This window comes from Podarcis erhardii, assembly GCF_964252035.2.
Source record: "Podarcis erhardii genome assembly, chromosome: 1".
In the NCBI taxonomy this organism is placed as follows: domain Eukaryota; kingdom Metazoa; phylum Chordata; class Lepidosauria; order Squamata; family Lacertidae; genus Podarcis; species Podarcis erhardii.
In genome coordinates this window covers 3,765,774-3,784,711 of record NC_138497.1, presented here as the reverse complement: position 1 = coordinate 3,784,711, position 18,938 = coordinate 3,765,774, and the positions used below count along the sequence as shown (strand labels likewise).

The 18,938-nt window shown below is 50.1% G+C and overlaps 2 protein-coding genes across 6 annotated transcripts in view; one reads left to right on the top strand and one right to left on the bottom strand.

Moving 5' to 3' along the window:
- The window catches only part of ATL1 (atlastin GTPase 1), a 37,281-nt gene extending 29,398 nt beyond the window's left edge, over positions 1-7,883 (bottom strand). For all 3 annotated transcript variants that reach the window (XM_081861865.1, XM_081861866.1, XM_081861867.1), the window contains exon 1: positions 7,740-7,883. In XM_081861865.1, coding sequence (XP_081717991.1) covers positions 7,740-7,773 — 34 coding nt within the window. In that variant the 5' untranslated portion in view covers positions 7,774-7,883. The remainder of the gene's footprint in view (positions 1-7,739) is intronic.
- A 10,237-nt stretch (positions 7,884-18,120) lies between these two features.
- The window catches only part of MAP4K5 (mitogen-activated protein kinase kinase kinase kinase 5), an 88,392-nt gene continuing 87,574 nt past the window's right edge, over positions 18,121-18,938 (top strand). For all 3 annotated transcript variants that reach the window (XR_014156073.1, XM_081859736.1, XM_081859735.1), the window contains exon 1: positions 18,121-18,312. The gene's annotated coding sequence lies outside the window, so the exon portion shown is untranslated. The remainder of the gene's footprint in view (positions 18,313-18,938) is intronic.

The window sequence follows — 18,938 nt, the reverse complement described above, 5'->3', positions numbered from 1 at the left end:
AGGGTCAGATCCCAGCAACAGAGGGTAGAGCTGAATCAGCCCCTTCAACCACCGCCCTCCAGCTCCCATCAGCCTCAGCCATCATGCCCAATGGCCTGGAATCATAGAATCGTACAGTTGGGAGGGACCCTCAAGAATCATCTAGTCCAACCCTCTGCAATTGTCATACACTGGAGGATGGATGGCAGAGGATGGTTGGAGGTTGGATGGTGGCTAACAGATTGAGGTTGAATCCTGACAAGACAGAAGTACTGTTCTTGGGGGACAGGGGTCGGGCAGGTGTGGAGGACTCCCTGGTCCTGAATGGGGAACTGTGCCCCTGAAGGACCAGGTGTGCAGCCTGGGAGTCATTCTGGACTCACAGCTGTCCATGGAGGCTCAGGTTAATTATGTGCCCAGGGTGGCTGTTTACCAGCTCCATCTGGTACGCAGGATGAGACCCTACCTGCCCGCAGACTGTCTCACCAGAGTGGTGCATGCCCTGGTTATCTCCCGCTTGGACTACTGCAATGCGCTCTATGTGGGGCTACCTTTGAAGGTGACCCAGAAACTACAGCTAATCCAGAATGTGGCAGCTAGACTGGTGACTGGGAAAGGCTGCCGAGACCACATAACACCAGTCTTGAAAGACCTACAGTGGCTCCCAGTACGTTTCTGAGCACAATTCAAAGTGTTGGTGCTGACCTTGAAAGCCCTAAGTCCAGTATACCTGAAGGAGCATCTCCACCCCCATCGTTCTGCCCAGACGCTGAGGTCCAGCTCTGAGGGCCTTCTGGCAGTTCCCTCCCTGCGAGAAGTGAGGTTACAGGGAACCAGGCAGAGGGCCTTCTCTGTAATGGCGCCTGCCCTGTGGAACGCCCTCCCGTCAGATGTCAAGGTAATAAACAACTATTTTACTTTTAAAAGACAACTGAAGGCTAATGTCTAATGCTGTATTGTTTTTAATATTTGGTTAGAAGTCGCCCAGAAACCCAGCCAGATGGGTGGGGTATAAATTATTATTATTATTATTATTATTATTATTATTATTATTATTATTATTGACACAATGCAGGAATCTCAACTAGAACATCCTTGACAGATGGCCATCCAGCCCCTACTTAGAAACCTGCAAGGAAAGAGCATCCACCACCTTTCATGGGAGTCTGTTCCACTGTCTAACAACTCTTACTGTCAGAAAGTTATTCCTGATGTTTAGCCTGATTCTCTCGTGTTGAGATTTGTAGCCCAGAACACCTGGGGGAAGGTTCTAGATTCAGGTACATAGCCGTGTTGGTCTGACGCAGTCGAAATATTAAAAAAAATTAATTGTCCAGTAGCACCTTAGAGACCAACTAAGTTTGCCTTGTAGAAACAACCTAGGGATGCGGATGGCACTGTGGTCTAAACCACTGAGCCTCTTGGGCTTGCCGATCAGAAGGTCAGTGGTTCGAATCTCCGTGACGGGGTGAGCTCCCGTTGCTCGGTCCCAGCTTCTGCCAACCTAGCAGTTCGAAAGCACACCAGTGCGAGTAGATAAATAGGTACCACTCTGGCGGGAAGGTAAATGGCGCTTCTGGGAGCTCTGATTTCCATCACAGTGTCCCGTTACACCAGGAGCAGTTTAGTCCTGCTGGCCACACGACCCGGAAAGCTGTCTGCGGACAAACACTGGCTCCCTTGGCCTGAAAGCAAGATGAGCGCCGCAGCCCATAGTCTCCTTTGACTGGACTTAACCACCCAGGGGTCCTTTACTTTTACCTTTAGAAACCACCTAACCCAGGTAGAGCAATGACAAACCTGGACAGCATCTTAAAAAGTAGAGATATCACCTTTCAAACAAAGGTCCATATAGTAAAAGCTATGGTTCTCCCAGTAGTAATGTATGGAAGTGAGAGCTGGACCATAAAGAAGGCTGATCGCCGAAGAATGGATGCTTTTGAATTATGGTGCTGGAAGAGTCCCATGGACTGCAAGAAGATCAAACCTATCCATTCTTAAGGAAATCGGCCCTGAGTGCTCACTGGAAGGACAGATCCTGAAGCTGAGGCTCCAAGACTTTGGCCACCTCATGAGAAGAGAAGACTCCCTGGAAAAGACCCTGATGTTGGGAAAGATGGAGGGCACAAGGAAAAGGGGACGACAGAGGACGAGATGGTGGGACATTGTTCTCCAAGATACAAACATGAGTCTGACCAAACTGTGGGAGGCAGTGGAAGACAGGAGAGCCTGGCATGCTCTGGTCCAGGGGGTCATGAAGAGTCGGACGTAACTAAACGACTAAACAACAACAAACCCAGGTAGTCTTCCTGTACCAGAAGTGGCTCTCTTCGATCTCAGACAAAGAAGGTCTTTTGCACCAGCTGCTACCTGAACCTTCTTTTAAGGAGAGACGAAAGACTGAGCCCTGGCTATTCTGCATGCAAAGTACATACACACTCTTTTACTGAGCTATGGGCCCCTCCATCCTTGCCATTCAATCTAGTTGCAAACTCACTGTCAATTATCGGTGAATTTGGCAGCATTTTAAAGCTGCTTTTGCACTGCAAAAAACCAGCCCCCGCCCTAGCATGAGCCAGCACAGAAAGTGACTTCCAAGAATGCTATTTCTGGCCCCAACTGATTCTCATTTGCCTGGAAATAAAGGGACTTGGTCCATCACACAACCCAAGATGTGCTTTCAAGCCAATCGGGTCTTCCTTTGCTTTGGCAACATCTTAGGGAATGTCACCTCTGCAATTATATCGCCCATTAAGCTGTTTGGTTTTAAAAGTCACCGGGGAAGTTTTCCTTAAATAATTTAAACAACAACAACACACCAAACCTGTATTTATCACACGTGCAATTTGCCACAAAGCTGAACAGAAACTTCAACCATAATAGTTGGGCATCTTTGACTTATTCCATTTATATCCCACCATTTTGTGGCACACAAAGAATCACAGCGTTGGAAGGGACAACAACCCTGTGAGGGAGGTTAGGCCAAGAGGCAACGGAGCTGGCAAAACATTTCCAGTTGGTGCCAGCTTCGAGGCAGGAAGGAAATACTGTTTAATCTAAGCTGTCTTCTGGGAATATTGACATTCCATTTTAGCTGCAGCTGCTGCCAGAAGGAAATTAGCTTTGGTGGGATCTTAGCTAGCGTCCCTGGTCAGTGACAGTGAACTCCATCATTAAGTCATGTCATCATACAGTTGTAGAGTTGGAAGGGACCCCGAGGGTCATCTAGTCCAACCCCCTTAAATGCAGGAATCACAGCTAGACAAAATTAATGGACTACGCAGAATTGGACAAAATGAAAGGAAGGATTCAAAACCTGCGGGACCAGAGATTTACAGAAGATTGGAAGAAGTATATGAACTATCTGAAGAGCAACTGTAATCAACAAATTACGCTTAGTAGGACTGCAAGAAGTTCTGTAAGGAGAAATATATGAAGTGCTACAAAGTAGATAAAGAAGAGAGATATTAGTTATGAGATTTAAATGTAATAGGGAAAGTAAGAAATGTACACTAAGAGATTAGATTGGAAAATTTTCAGATGAGATTGGTGGAAGTAAAAAAAAATGTATAAGATGTAAAAGTATGTTTAATTACTGTTGAAAATGATATGTTAAAAAACTAATAAAAAATATTAAAAAAATAAAAATAAAGCGGGATATCAAATCCAAAACTCTTCTTCTCCAAAGAAGAACAGCTCATCACTTTGTTCTACTTCTCTGCAGTATTTAAAGGAAAAACCTGCAACTCAACCCGACCCTTCTGCCCACTGCAGCTGCGTGGCTAAGGCAGGGAGGGAGGGAGAGCAGTATGGGAAGAGCTCTGTCAATCTTCACAGCTGCTCCAGAGGAATTAGCATCCGAGGACTTGCTGCAAAGACAAAATCTGCTACTCGGGGTTTGCAGTTGCTTGCAAAGTAGAAGAACGTGAGTGAGGCAGGGCTGGGGAAATGGGCGATGGAGGAGTCACTCTAGCTAGCATAAAGGCTATTTTGTTTTTTTAGGAGGAAATCATTTTCTGACATTAAAAAAAGATGCACATGACACTCGGCAGCCATATTCAGAAACACGGTTGGTTACAAATAAATCATAACCCCTTAAACGACACATTTTTTCCATCTTTGAAGGCACTTCACATATTTGATCTCAGCACTCTCTACAAAAACAGCAGGCCGGCATTACTATTTGTAGGTTGCAGATCATAGAAAATAAAATAATAATAATAATAATAATAATAATAATAATAATAATAATAATAATAAAACTATTTATACTCCGCCCATCTGGCTGGGTTTCCCCAGCCACTCTGGGCGGCTTCCAACAAAGTATTAAAATACAGTGGTCTGTTAAACATTAAAAGCTTCCCTAAACAGGGCTGCCTGTCAGATGTCTTCTAAAAGTCAGATAGTTGTTTATTTCCTTGATATCTGATGGGAGGGCATTCCACAGGGCGGGTGCCACTACCGAGAAGGCCCTCTGCCTGGTTCCCTGTAACCTCATTTCTCGCAGGGATGGAACCCCCAGAAGGCCCTCGGAGCTGGACCTCAGCGTCCGGGCAGAACGATGGGGGTGGAGATGCTCCTTCAGGTATACTGGACCGAGGCCGTTTAGGGCTTTCAAGGTCAGCACCAACACTTTGAATTGTGCTGTAGAGCTGGAAGGGATCCCCAAAGGGCATCTACTTCAAGCCCATGCACTGAAGGAATCGCAGCTAAAGCATCCCTGGTAAGCCAACGTCTATTGAAAAACATCCACCCACTTCCGAGGGTGTCCTTTCCACAGTTAAACAACTCTTGCCGTTAGAAATTTCTTCTTAATGTTTAGTCGAGATCTTTCTTGTAATTTCAATCCATTGGTTGGGGTCCTACCCTCTGGAGCAGCAGAAAAAAAGCTTGCAACATTTTCTATTTTGACAGCCCTTCAGATGTTTGCAGCTGGCTATCATGTCACCTCTCAGTCTACTCTTCTTCAGGCTGAACATACCCAACTCCTTCAGCTGTTCCTCACAGTGATGAGTGGAGTCTACAAACTGTGCTCCAGGACCTCTCTTGGGGGAAGGCTGATCTGTTGCCTTTGAAAGCAGCTGGCTCTCCATAATCCAGCCACATGCAGCCTTTGTGGAACATACTAAGGGTGTTTCAGGGTCCATTTTCACTTTGGAGGAGGCTGGAACAGGGAAGACTAACCGATCTGGCCAGCGTTTCACATGATCCAGGCCATAAGGTCGTAGCCAGTGGTGGCTGGTGGCTGTTGGAGCTGGGAGGACAGAAGGCAGGGAGACCCACAATAGGCAGGCAGTGGCCACCAGAACCACCCCATGAAAAGGCAGGCAGGCAGGCAGGCCAGACTGAGATTGGTGGGGCAGTGCCCCATTTGCCCTTACCAAAGGCTGTATGTTCCATCTTAATCAAATAAAAGTTCATGTGGCTGCTTCTGACACAGTTAATGTGAACCACCCTGGTCTAGGACAGCAGCTGCATTTTTAAAAATATAATACCATAGCTATTTTCCCAGTGCCTGTTCATGGAAATGTACAGAAATGAGTAATGGTTTCATATGCATTTTTATAAATTGCAAATATGTTTTTTTTAAAAAAAAAATATTTTAAAAAAATTAATAAGGGTGTTTGCCAATTCTGGATGCAGTGAACTAGACTGGTGAACCATATGTAACATTTTAGAATTTCCTTCAGCAACCCACCCCATCAGCCCTGGGGATTTGCTGTCTGATATTCTTCCCTAGCTGGTAAATCCTGGTGAGGGGCAGAAAAGAGGGGGGGGGACTGTTCCAACTGGAAAACACCACAAGGGCCTTTCCCCTTCTTCCTTCTGCTTCCCCTCCTCTCACCTGGACAGCTCCTCCTCCTCCAAATGCAACACTGCACAGTCACGATGAGTCGCTTAAACTCAACTCACCTTCCCCACTTCGTACTTTGTTCTGCAAGCGCAACCAGATAATGTATCTGGAAAGCTATTGGGTGAAAAGGGAGGGGAATCCCCAATAAAGCGTTCCAATAACTGGGTGTGTGCCCCCCTTTTAAGGTAAACCCCCAGTTCCAAACCCACAATCCCACACAATGGATCTATTCCACGTAAACCACCTCCCTTGTGCACAGTCCACCACCACCATTTTAATCAGGATTAATTAATGTGGCATTTAGAACAAGCTCCCAGTTCAATGGTCACCACTATTGATATGGTTTGGAATCTTACCTACAACAGGTATGTGTCATAAGTGTGCATGGGATAAGGGTGTTGTGTTGTTGTTGTTTTAAATGACTGGGTAGCTAAGGAAGCGCTAGAAGATGGCACTGAGTTCCCTAGAACAAGAGACCTCTTTTTTTGTTCCAGCTGCACTGACTACCAATTCATTCCTGGGCTCAGTTGTCTCAGTCCTGGACTTTACATTTAAAGCTCTGAACCACAGCTGGGGAAAGTGGTACCCGCTAGATGCAGCTGGACTCCCACGTCCATCATCCCTGCCAGGTGGGGCTGCTGGGAGTTGGAGTCCCAGAACATCAGGTGGGCCACAGGTTCCCCACCCCGATCAATATCCTCTTTACAGCGCAGCACCCAGAACAGGAAACAGCACTCCAGAAATGGTCCGACTAGTGCAGAATTAAGTCAAACTCTTGTTCCTCGTGACTCAGAAACAAAGCTTCTCTTAATGCAGCCTTAAAACTGTGTTAGCTGACTCATGTTTGACTTGTGATCAAGTGCAACCTCCAATACACCCTTCACATGAACACATCAGGGATCCCTCGTCATGTTTGTTGCTTCCTCCCCAAACTTTGCATTGGCCTCTGTTGGACCTCTGCTTTCTACTCCTTTCTATCAAGGTCTGTTTTGAGCTTTATCCCAGATTCCTGCGGTGTCAGGTGCTCCTCCCAGTTCTGTGTCATCCGCTAATTTCACAAGGGTTATGCGATGCCCAGAATTTCTACATAATGCTACCTTATTCCTTTTAGCTGCCTGCAGCATCTCTAGATGGGAAGGCAACCCACAAAATGCAGTAAATATACACGGGCATTAAAATTCACCCCCTTTCCTGCTGATTCAACCTCCTAGCAAACACACTCGGCACCACACCTTTTGGGCTTCGGAGAGGTCCATCAGTTCACACGTTATCACAACACGCAGACACCCTGCACAAAACTCCCAAGCCTGGGGAAGGGGGCTTAGAATCCGGTGCCTCTTTGTGCAGGGAGATCACGCCTAAAATTCATGATTTAAAAAGCGTCGGGATGCACCCACTCCTGCAAAAGCAACCATCACACATTATTTTAAACAGGTGGGGGGGGGAGAGAAACACTGGCCACCAAGGAGTGCTAACGGGCTACTAAAATGCATCTATCAGCCAGACACCCCTTCTTTTTGCAAGGCCATCCTGTCTCGACCACCGTCTTCCAATTCAGGGTTTGTTTACTTCTGACAAGGGGGGGGGGAGGAGAAACAATGACTCCCCACTCCCCACCCCTTGCATCTCTTTGGCCCCATTGTTCATCCTCTCCCTCTCTCCCCCCCCCCACTCCCAGCCCCACAATCTGCCGGCTGGCGGGGCTGCATCCATCCATCCATCCTCCCTGCGCCCTGCGCGATGCGCCCCCGGGGTGGAGCCACAGCCGGGGCCGCCTGGTGGAGCAACACTGGGGATGGGCGCAGGGACGGGCGGCTCCTCCTGGCCTTCCTACCGCGGGCCCCGCTCCAGGATCTCCGGGGAGAAGCGGGGAAGGCCGCAGGAAACGCGGCCGGGCCAGACCTACCCCAGCTGTTCCTCTCCTTGCGGTGCTTGGCCATGATCGCCGCGCCCGGTGGCGGCGGCGGCGGCTGGCGCGTCGCAGGAAGGCGGTGGGGAGCCGGGGCCGGGCCTGGGGATGCTGCGGCGGCGGCGAGGCGAGGACGAGCGCTGCTGCCTGGCCGAGGGAAGCGGCGCTCAGCTGCGCATCTCCGGCGGGCGGGCGCAGGGAGTGGCGGCGCAATCCGGCTGGGGCGCAACGGCGGCTGGGCGGGGACGGGGCGCCCCCTCCGCCGGCGTCAGCCTCCGCCTGCTTCGGGCGCGCGCGCGCGCGCGTCGGGGATCGCGGGGAGGCCGCAGCGCCGGAGCACCTGCAGGCGGCGGAGGCGGCCGCGGCCACGCGCGCGCGCGCGCGGCGGAGGCGCCGCTCCCGGCACTGCAAATGCGCCCAAGCAGCAGCAGCATGGCAGAGCGCGCGGGACCCCTCGAGCTTGGGTCCCGGGGGACGCCCCTTGGGTTGTCCCCAGAGCCGGATGCACCTCGGCTTGGCTTTTGGTTGGGACAAGCCCCTGCCCCGGGCAGCCTTCAATCTGCGGTGCGCTGCCCTGCCGGAGAGGGAGGCTGGGGCAGTGGCGTAGCGTGGGTTGTCAGCACCCGGCGCAAGGCAAGTAATTTGCGCCCTCTAACCCATGGATTTGCGCCCCCTAACCCTAACCCCCAGATGTTGCGCCCGGTGCAGCCGGCCCCCCCTGCACCCCCCACGCTATGCCACTGGACTGGGGTCAACAGGAAAGGGCGCGCGCGCACGTGTGAACGGCACACGCGTGTTTCTGGGAGTGGGGCCTTCTGCAACAGGCGTTGCCCGGACGACAGCCTTCTCCGCATCTATGCAGGTGTGTTAAAGTGCAACAGGAGCTGCGGAGGATGCCGAGGCCAGTTTTGGGTACCGGAAAAGCAGAGGATGCAGCGTCTCTTAAGGCCGGGCATCTCTTTGTTGTTGTTGTTTAGTTGTGTCCGACTCTTCGTGACCCCATGGACCAGAGCACGCCAGGCACTCCTGCCAAACCTTCACGACCAAGGCATGCATGTATTTATGTTGTATACCGTCCTTCATCCGAAGATCGAGGGCGGTTCACAACAGAAAAAATGCACGAAATGAGAATACGAAATACAGTACGTAATAAAACACAAACACAAACTGGTGAGTGCCACACTTACAACCAGTTACACTTACAACGAAGGCAGGCAGACAAGTTTCACAGATAGCAAAATATGTTTCAATTTCTGTAGTACAGTATGGATCCTATGCTCAAGGGTGCTGGACCAGGTGGGCCTTTTTGGCCTGATCCAGGAGGTTGTTCTGTCTGTCCAGTTAACTGGGTAACTTTGGGCCAGTCACCATCTCTCAGCCTAACCTACCTCACAGGGTTGTTGTGGGAAACAAATGAGGAAGGGGGTGAACCAATCACACCACTTTGAGCTCCATGGAGGAAAGGGTGGGATATGAATGCAATAAATAAATAAAATAGTTCAGTCTTGTTTACAATGCCTGGCTCTCCAGGGTCTCAACCTGGATTCTCACCCAATTTTACCTGGAGATGCCAGGGATTGAACCTGGAGCTTCTGGGTGCAATTAATTGAAATATACCGTATTTTTCTGTGTATAACACGCCCCCATGAATAAGACGCCCCTATTTGGGAGGACTAAAAATTAAGAAAATGGGGGCAGATTGCCCAGAGTTGTTGAGCTTATTTTAGGAGGGGGTTGCTGCAAATCACTCACCCGCCTTGTTGTGTTGTTGGTGTTTAGTTGTTTAGTCGTGTCCGACTCTTCGTGACCCCCTGGACCAGAGCACGCCAGGCCCTCCTGTCTTCCACTGCCTCCCGCAGTTTGCTCAAACTCATGCTGGTAGCTTCGAGAACACTGTCCCACCATCTCATCCTCTGTCGTCCAATACTTCTTGTGCCCTCCATCTTTCCCAACACTAGGGTCTTTTCCAGGGAGTCTTCTCTTCTCATGAGGTGGCCTCATGTATTGGAGCCTCAGTTTCAGGATCTGTCCTTCCAGTGAGCACTCAGGGCTGATTTCCTTCAGAATGGAGAGGTTGGATCTTCTTGCAGTCCATGGGACTCTCAAGAGTCTCCTCCAGCACCAGAATTCAAAAACTCACCCACCTAGCCGACGCTAACACTCGTGCACTTCGCAACAGCCTCCTAACTTTTGTCTGTCCCCTCGCCGCCAGAAGCAGCCTATTGCCCACCCAATTGCCGCAGCAACACCCAATCAACACCACCCCTTGCCGCAGACAAAACCTAGTCTTATAGACGGAAAAGTACGGTATCTACCCGCCGTACTGAATTCAGTAGGACTCCCAGGTAAATGTGCAGGTGATGGCCACCCTACGAACGCTTCCCAGAATAGCCAATGAGCTGCCCTCCAGATGTTGGACTGCAGTTCCCATCTCCCCTGTCTGTTGGCCATGCTGCCTGAGGCTGATGGGAGTTGTAGTCCAAAAAGATCTGCAGGGCACCACATTGGTCAGCCCTGCTGTACCCTAACTCCCTTCATTCACTGATTCTGTCCACAAACCTCAGTGGAGCCTTTGCTATCAAAAATGCAGGTGCAACTGAATTTACAGGAGTTGGGGTTCAGTCAAGTTGCTGCAGGAAACAATCAAATCTGCTCACTCCACCCCACCCATCCTAAATCTGCTCTGGATGGCCTGGGGGAATCCCACACTATGTGCAGTTGTGTCTATTAACTTCACTGGACCTACTCAGAGTAAGACCACCATCGAAACAATCCAAAAAAGCATTTTAAGATTTATGCAAAGGATTAGGGTGCGTCATTAAAGTGGGTGGGATTCCCTTCCTAACCAGCCCTGCTTGCTTTTGTAATAGGGATTCCACCCCCCCACCAGGTACCCCCAAAGTGGCTCTTGAGTGTTTGGGAGGGCATGGGGTGGGAAAAGGGGGGTGTCAATCCGCTTGGATGCTCAAAGCAGACAGAATGACTGGAAGTGTGCAATATTTAATTCCACCCTCTGGCTGCCTCATTGGCACAATTTTGCGCTTTGCTTTCTCAGAAATAAAGGAACAGAGGCAGGGGGATCTGGCCCACTCTGGTCTTGCATGTTAGAGATACAATGCGGCAGAGCAAGAATATGTGTGTGATTGTGTGTGTTTTTCTGGGCAGGCTGTGACAAAAGAAGCCTGTTTTACTGAACCCATGTGCAAGAACAGATTTTATGCGGCTCACCCCAAGAATGTGACTTCCAAAGGCCACCTGATGGGCAGAGAATGTTGGTGAGAATTGGCCTGTGGAATGAAACTCTCAGAGAGGAATGATTGCCCATGCCTGCTATGTAGCAATGGTTCAAAATCATTTGTACATGAGAGACTTGCAGCAGGATGGGGGAACCCTTTTTCTGCCCAAGGGCCATATTGCTTTCTGGGCAATCTCCTTGGGGCCACACGCTGTTAGTGGGCGGAACCAAAAACGGGTAGCACAACAAATGTAAATGTTACTTTTGTACAGGAGATTAGTTTGCATACAGATTCACCCCCGCCCCTTTGTATCCTCCATCCAGGCAAGAAAAAGGCATTATGAATAATACTAATACTAATAATTTTATTTATACCCTGCCCTCCCCTGCCAAGGCCGGGCTCAGGGTGGCTAGCAACCAATAATAAAAACGAGTTGAATGAATACAACTTAAAAACAAGATTAAAATACAACATTAAAACAGTAAAACAATTAAAATGCAGCCTCATCACAGAAGGAGAAAGGGAAAAGAAAGAGGGGGAGGGAATCAAGTTGACTCCAAGCCAAAGGCCAGGCGGAACAACTCTGTCTTACAGGCCCTGCGGAAAGAAATCAGATCCTGCAGGGCCCTGGACTCATGAGACAGAGTGTTCCACCAGGTGGAGCCAGTGTTGAGAAGGCTCTGGTTGAGGCTAATCTGACTTCTTTGGGGCCCAGGACCTCTAGGGTGTTGCTATTTATGGACCTTAAGGTCCTCCATGGGGCATACTGGGAGAGGCGGTCCCGTAGGTACGAGGGTCCTAAGCCGTGAAGAGCTTTAAAGCTCAAAAGCAGCACCTTAAATCTGACCCTGTACTCCACCGGGAGCCAGTGCAGCTGGAAAAGCACTGGGTGAATATGCTCCCATGGCAGAGACCCCGTGAGGAGCCTCGCTGCAGCATTCTGTACCCGCTGGAGTTTCTGGGACAGCTTCAAGGGCAGCCCCGCGTAGAGCGAATTACAGTAGTCAAGCCTGGAGGTGACCGTCGCATGGATCACTGTGGCCAGGGCAGGGCGGGAGTCCTAGCCGAAACTAAATAGGATGAGAAGTAGGGTCAGTGTGGCCTGGGGAGAATTCAAAGGGCCAGTTAGAGAGGCCTGGGGGCTGTATCCAGTCCCTTGTGCCAGAGGCTCCCCAGCCCTGGCCTAGAGTTTTTTTTTTTTTTTAATTATATTGCTGACACTTCTCCACTGCTGTTTTGAGGTTCGTGGAGATTCATATTTCTAATATATGTATACTTATGATTCCATGACATCACGGCAGCTGAACCAGTAGCATTCCACACTAAGCAACAGCCCTTTTGTTAGCCCATCGTGTAGGTAAGACATGATCTAATTATCAGCTTCAGCGATAACCCACATAATTGCTTTGGTTGGAGTCTTACATTACATTACAGAACCATTATATTTGTGGTGGTGATGTATTGCCACAGGCCCTGCAGAGAATGCCACTGCTATATCGGGGGAGCAGCTTATTCTGCTGCTCCCCCAACAGCCCCCACCCCCACTGAGTTAATGCAGGATTTTCTTGGCCACTCACAAACACTCATCACGAGACTAAAAGCACTCATTTCAGTGGTGTTTTTAAAAATGTCTGATCCTGCAACAATCAATAAAAATGCTAATATTTGAGTGGTCAGTTAGTTCCAGCTTGATACAGAATCATGCCATTATTATTATTATTATTATTATTATTATTATTATTATTATTATTAGCATTAGCATTTCATGACCATTTAGTTTCACTGTTATAATCCCCACCCATGAATATGTCCGTCTGTTGGTATAGGCAGGCATACATACATACATACATACATATATCTGCAAGATGCCGGTAGCACTTCATTAATCTGATAAACTGGGCTCTAATCTACTTATGCCAAAATTAATCTGCTACTTTTAAGCTTCTATAAGTCTGTTTAGAGGGGGGAGATACAGGCAGGAGCATCCGGCGTGCAGATGAGTTACACACAGAGATTAGCCATTTAACTTTATCCACATTGTAAGTGGAAAGCATAATGGACTTTCTCCTTTCCCTATACCTTGTGCAGGATGGTTTGTAAATAGAAACACACTCATATAAAGCTGGGTAGTCAATCGGGCTTCCAATCCAAGTAAGTGTTTGTGTGAATACAGAACCAGGGGAGTGGTGTTTATACAGAGCAGAGTCACAATGTGCGTTTAAAGCAAGACACATTTGAAGCACATGACTTCACCCAAAGAATCTGGGAACAGCAGTTTCACCCCCACAGAGCTACAATTCCCAGCCCTCTTAACAAACTACTGTTCCCAGAGTTCTTTGGGGAAAGTCATGCATGTTAAATGTGGGCTGGATGTGCTTTAAATGCACGGTGTGACCTTTATATTTGTGAATTTGGTGCACAGGTAGTCTTTCCTGCTGAAGGCCGTGTGGCCCAAGAGGAGTGAGGAAAATACTTGAGGTGAACCACTGGCTTTTGGCTTCCTGGATCATGGTCTCCGCTTCCTTGAGGTAGGACTTCTGGCAAGAGATGGGCTGCACCTTACAGCAGTTGGCAAGAATGTGTTTGTCAAGAGTCTTGAGAATCTGATCGGGACAGCTTGAAACTAGATCTTTGGGAGGGAGAAAACAATACGGACGACAAAAGAACACCTGGGACTGGGGGCAACAGCTTCATTCATAGAATCATAGAATCATAGAATCATAGAATCATGGAGTTGGAAGAGACCACAAGGGCCATCGAGTCCAACCCCCTGCCAAGCAGGAAACACCATCAGAGCACTCCTGACATATGGTTGTCAAGCCTCTGCTTAAAGACCTCCAAAGAAGGAGACTCCACCACACTCCTTGGCAGCAAATTCCACTGTCGAACAGCTCTTACTGTCAGGAAGTTCTTCCTAATGTTTAGGTGGAATCTTCTTTCTTGTAGTTTGGATACATTGCTCCATGTCCGCTTCTCTGGAGCAGCAGAAAACAACCTTTCTCCCTCCTCTATGTGACATCCTCTTATATATTTGAACATGGCTATCATATCACCCCTTAACCTCCTCTTCTCCAGGCTAAACATGCCCAGCTCCCTTAGCCATTCCTCATAAGGCATCATTTCCAGGCCTTTGACCATTTTGGTTGCCCTCCTCTGGACACGTTCCAGTTTGTCAGTGTCCTTCTTGAACTGTGGTGCCCAGAACTGGACACAGTACTCCAGGTGAGGTCTGACCAGAGCAGAATACAGTGGCACTATTACTTCCCTTGATCTAGATGCAATACTCCTATTGATGCAGCCCAGAATTGCATTGGCTTTTTTAGCTGCCGCGTCACACTGTTGGCTCATGTCAAGTTTGTGGTCAACCAAGACTCCTAGATCCTTTTCACATGTACTGCTCTCAAGCCAGGTGTCACCCATCTTGTATTTGTGCCTCTCATTTTTTTTGCCCAAGTGCAATACTTTACATTTCTCCCTGTTAAAATTCATCTTGTTTGTTTTGGCCCAGTTCTCTAATCTGTCAAGGTCGTTTTGAAGTGTGATCCTGTCCTCTGGGGTGTTAGCCACCCCTCCCAGTTTGGTGTCATCTGCAAATTTGACCAGGATGCCCTTGAGTCCATTATCCAAGTCATTGATAAAGATGTTGAATAAGACCGGGCCCAAGACAGAACCCTGTGGCACCCCACTAGTCACTCTTCTCCAGGATGAAGAGGAACCATTGATGAGCACCCTTTGGGTTCGGTCAGTCAGCCAGTTACAAATCCCACTGTTGCATCAACAGAAGTCTAGTGTCCAGATCAAGGGAAGTAATAGTGCCACTCTCTTCTGCCTTGGTCGGACCACACTTGGAATACTGCGTCCAATTTTGGGCATCACAATTTAAGAAGGATGTTGACAAGCTGGAAGGTGTACAGAGGAAGGCGACCAAGATGATCAAGGGTCTGGAAACTAAGCCTTATGAGAAACGGTTGAAAGATCTGTGGATGCTTAGCCTGGAGAAGAGAAGACTGAGGGGAGATAAGATAGCCACCTTCAAATATCTTAAGGGCTGTCACACGAAGGAGGGAGCAAGCTTGTTTTCTCCTGATCTGGAAGGTAGGACTCGAACCCATGGCTTCAAGTTACAGGAAAGGAGATTCAGACTAAACATTCAGAAAAACTTTCTGACAGTAAGAGCTGTTTGGCAATGCAACAGACTCCCAAGCAAGGTGGTGGACTCTCTCCTTCCTTGGAGGTTTCTCAGCAGAGGTTGGGTGGCCCTCAAACAGGGATAGTTTAGCGGAGATTTCTGCATTGCAGGGGTTGGACTAGATGACCCTCAGGGTCCCTTCCAACTCTTAATATTCTATGATTCTATAAGAACATAGGAAGAGAATTGGTTCCAGATCAGGCCAACAGTTGCCCTCTCCCCATGGGTAATTCCTGGCATTTGGGGACAAAATGCCTCTGGCAGCATACAGCCCTGCAGTTTGTGCCAGATTAATTATCCCAAAGAGGTGTGATTATATAAAAAGGTAAAGGTACCCCTGCCCGTACGGGCCAGTCGTGTCCGACTCTAGGGTTGTGTGCCCATTTCACTGAAGAGACCGGGGGCCAGCGCTGTCCGGAGACACTTCCGGGTCACGTGGCCAGCGTGACAAAGCTGCATCTGGCGAGCCAGCACAGCACACGGAAACGCCGTTTACCTTCCCGCCAGTAAGCGGTCCCTATTTATCTACTTGCACCCGGAGATGCTTTCGAACTGCTAGGTTGGCAGGCGCTGGGACTGAGCAGCGGGAGCGCACCCCGCCGCGGGGATTCGAACCACCGACCTTTCGATCGGCAAGTCCTAGGCACTGAGGCTTTTACTCACAGCACCACCCGCTATTATATGCTTGTGTTTTAAAAAAAGGGTGGTAACAATGTATCCACACATTGAAAGAACTTTCTGAAAGAGCGCCTCCGCCCCCATCGTTCTGCCCGGACACTGAGGTCTAGCGCCGAGGGCCTTCTGGCAGTTCCCTCCCTGCGAGAAGCCAAGTTACAGGGAACCAGGCAGAGGGCCTTCTCGGTGGTGGCACCCGCCCTGTGGAACTCCCTCCCACCAGATGTCAAAGAGAACAACAACTACCAGATTTTCAGAAGACATCTGAAGGCAGCCCTGTTTAGGGAAGCTTTTAATGTTTGATGCATTACTACTTTATTTTAATATTTTGTTGGAAAACGCCCAGAGTATCTGGGGAAGCCCAGCCAGATGGGCGGGGTATAAATAATAAATTATTATTATTATTATTATTACTACTACTACTATGAGCTTGCCCATTGGGCGCACGTGTGCATGAGAGATAGATTGCCTGCTGCTACTTATGAGTTAAACTGGAATATTACAAGAACCCTGTCAATCACCCCTCTAGCCCAGGATCCTCACAAGAGCACTTCTCTCCTGGGTGGTTTCCAGCAAGTGGCCTTCTGAAAATGCTTCTGGCCCTGGAGGGAGAGCAGATCCACTGTAGCCAGTAGTAGCCACAGACAGCTAGCTGCCTTCTCCACAAATTTGTCGCCTCCTCTTTTGAGGCCTGTTGTCTTTGTCCATTCTTGGCAGGGATACTGGAGTGGCTTGCCGGTTCCTCCTCCAGGTGGATCACGTTTGGTCAAAACTCTCCACTATGACCTGTCCATCTTGGGTGCCCTGCTCGGCATAGTTCATAGCTTCTCTGAGTTACTCAAGCCCCTTCGCCACGGCAAGGCAGTGATCCATGAAGGGGAACAACTGACTGGTTCAGAATTGGGAAAGGAATACGACAAGGCTGTATATGGTCTCCCTGCTTATTTAACTTATACGCAGAATTCATCATGCAAAAGGCTGGGCTGAATGAATCCCAAGCCGGAATTAAGATTGCCAGAAGAAATTAAAGAACCATTTAATGAGAGTGAAAGAGGAGAGCGCAAAATATGGTCTGAAGCTCAACATCAAAAAAACGAAGATCATGGCCACTGGTCCCATCACCTCCTGGCAAATAGAAGGGGACGAAATGGAGGCAGTGAGAGATTTTACTTTCTTGGGCTCCATGATCACTGCAGATGGTGACAGCAGCCACAAAATTAAAAGACGCCTGCTCCTTGGGAGAAAGGCTCTGGCAAACCTAGACAGCATCTTAAAAAGCAGAGACATCACCTTGCCAACAAAGGTCCGTATAGTTAAAGCCATGGTCTTCCCAGTAGTGATGTATGGAAGTGAGAGCTGGACCCTAAAGAAGGCTGATCACCGAAGAATTGATGCTTTTGAATTCTGGTGCTGGAGGAGACTCTTGAGAGTCCCATGGACTGCAAGAAGATCCAACCTCTCCATTCTGAAGGAAATCAGCCCTGAGTGCTCACTGGAAGGACAGATCCTGAAGCTGAGGCTCCAAGACTTTGGCTACCTCATGAGAAGAGAAGACTCCCTGGAAAAGACCCTGATGTTGGGAAATATGGAGGGCACAAGGAGAAGGGGACAACAGAGGACGAGATGGTTGGACAGTGTTCTTGAAGCTGCCAGCATGAGTTTGACCAAACTGCGGGAGGCAGTGGAAGACAGGAGGGCCTGGCGTGCTCTGGTCCAGGGGGTCACAAAGAGTCGGACACGACTAAACACCAACAACTTTTGAAGCCACCCAGGTTGGTGGCCACCGCTGCTGCCTCCTGTGGGAGGGAGTTCCACAGGTTAACAACGCGCTGCTTCGCGGAGGGGGAAAACCAACAGCCTCCATTTCCTCTGCCTTGAATCTCCAGGGTTGTCCCCGAGGGAATGGGAGACCCTTTTCCCCTTTCTCCTTCCCCCCCGTTTTAATCCTGTCGCCTGTCACTTTCCTCCAATTCAGCAGCGCGGTCCTGGCGGCGGCGGCGGCGGGCGAGGGCCGGCCGCGGCTAATCCCTGGGCGGCGTTAATCCGGATTACTTCACTCCGGATTCCTGAATTCGGAGTGGGAAGGAGGAGGAGGAGAGCGCGGCGGCGGGGACCATGGCCTGGGCGGCGGAAGCCCCGCTTCGGGGCGCTGTGGCTCCGCCTCAGCCGGGCGGCCTGCGAGGAGGCCGGGCCGAGGGCGGGGGAAGGCCGGGCGAAGGCGGCACCGGCGGCGGCTGCCTGGGTCTGGCGTGGCCCGGAGAGGGTTCGAGCGGCGGCGGCGGCGGCGGTGCGGGGCGAGGCCGCGCGGACTGAGGAGACCAGGCCGAGCCTGAGGAGAGCAGGCCGGAGTGGCGCGGCTGAGGCGGCGGCGGCCCCCGCCCCAAGAGGCCGCCGACCCGCGGCGGGACAAAGAGGGGCCTCCTCCGCCTCCTCCGCCTCCTCCTCCGCCCTCAGAGGCCGGCTGAGAGAGGTAAGGACCCGGGCCGGGCCTGAGGAGAAAGGAGTCCGCTTGCTCATTAGCTGGTGGGGAATTGGGGGGGGGGTTCAGAGCCCCCCAGCTAGAGGCCCCTCAGGCCTGGGGGTCAGGTAGACTGCGAGGCGGAGGGAGGCTCTCCTCGCAGGCTAGACGGGAGGAGGGAGGCGGGTGCGGGGAGTCCATTGCCCCCCATTCAGAGAACACAGGCTGACCAGGGTGGGTGTGGGGTTTTTTTTGGGGGGGGGCAGCTGGGATACCCCCTCTTTTGCACACCCGAGATGGGCTGGGGAGGGAAGGGCGTGTGAAAGCGGGGGATAGCGAGGCTTCTTGTGTACACGTGTGTGTGTGTGTGTGTGTGCTTCACACGCACTGCAAGAGAACGGATGGTCCCCAGATAGGTGGAAAGTGGATCTGCCTCTCCTGGAGGATCTTTTCTGGGGGATCTGGAACAGACGCAGCTGTCTCCAAAATAGAAGGATGGAGAAAGCTTGGAGGGACCTGGAGTGGGTTTTGGGGGGGTGAGATCCACTCACTTCTGCTGCTCAAGACAAACCCCTGGACTTTGGAAATTTAAATTCTGTGTGTATGTCTTGACCACTAGGTTCTGAGTGGTGGTTCTT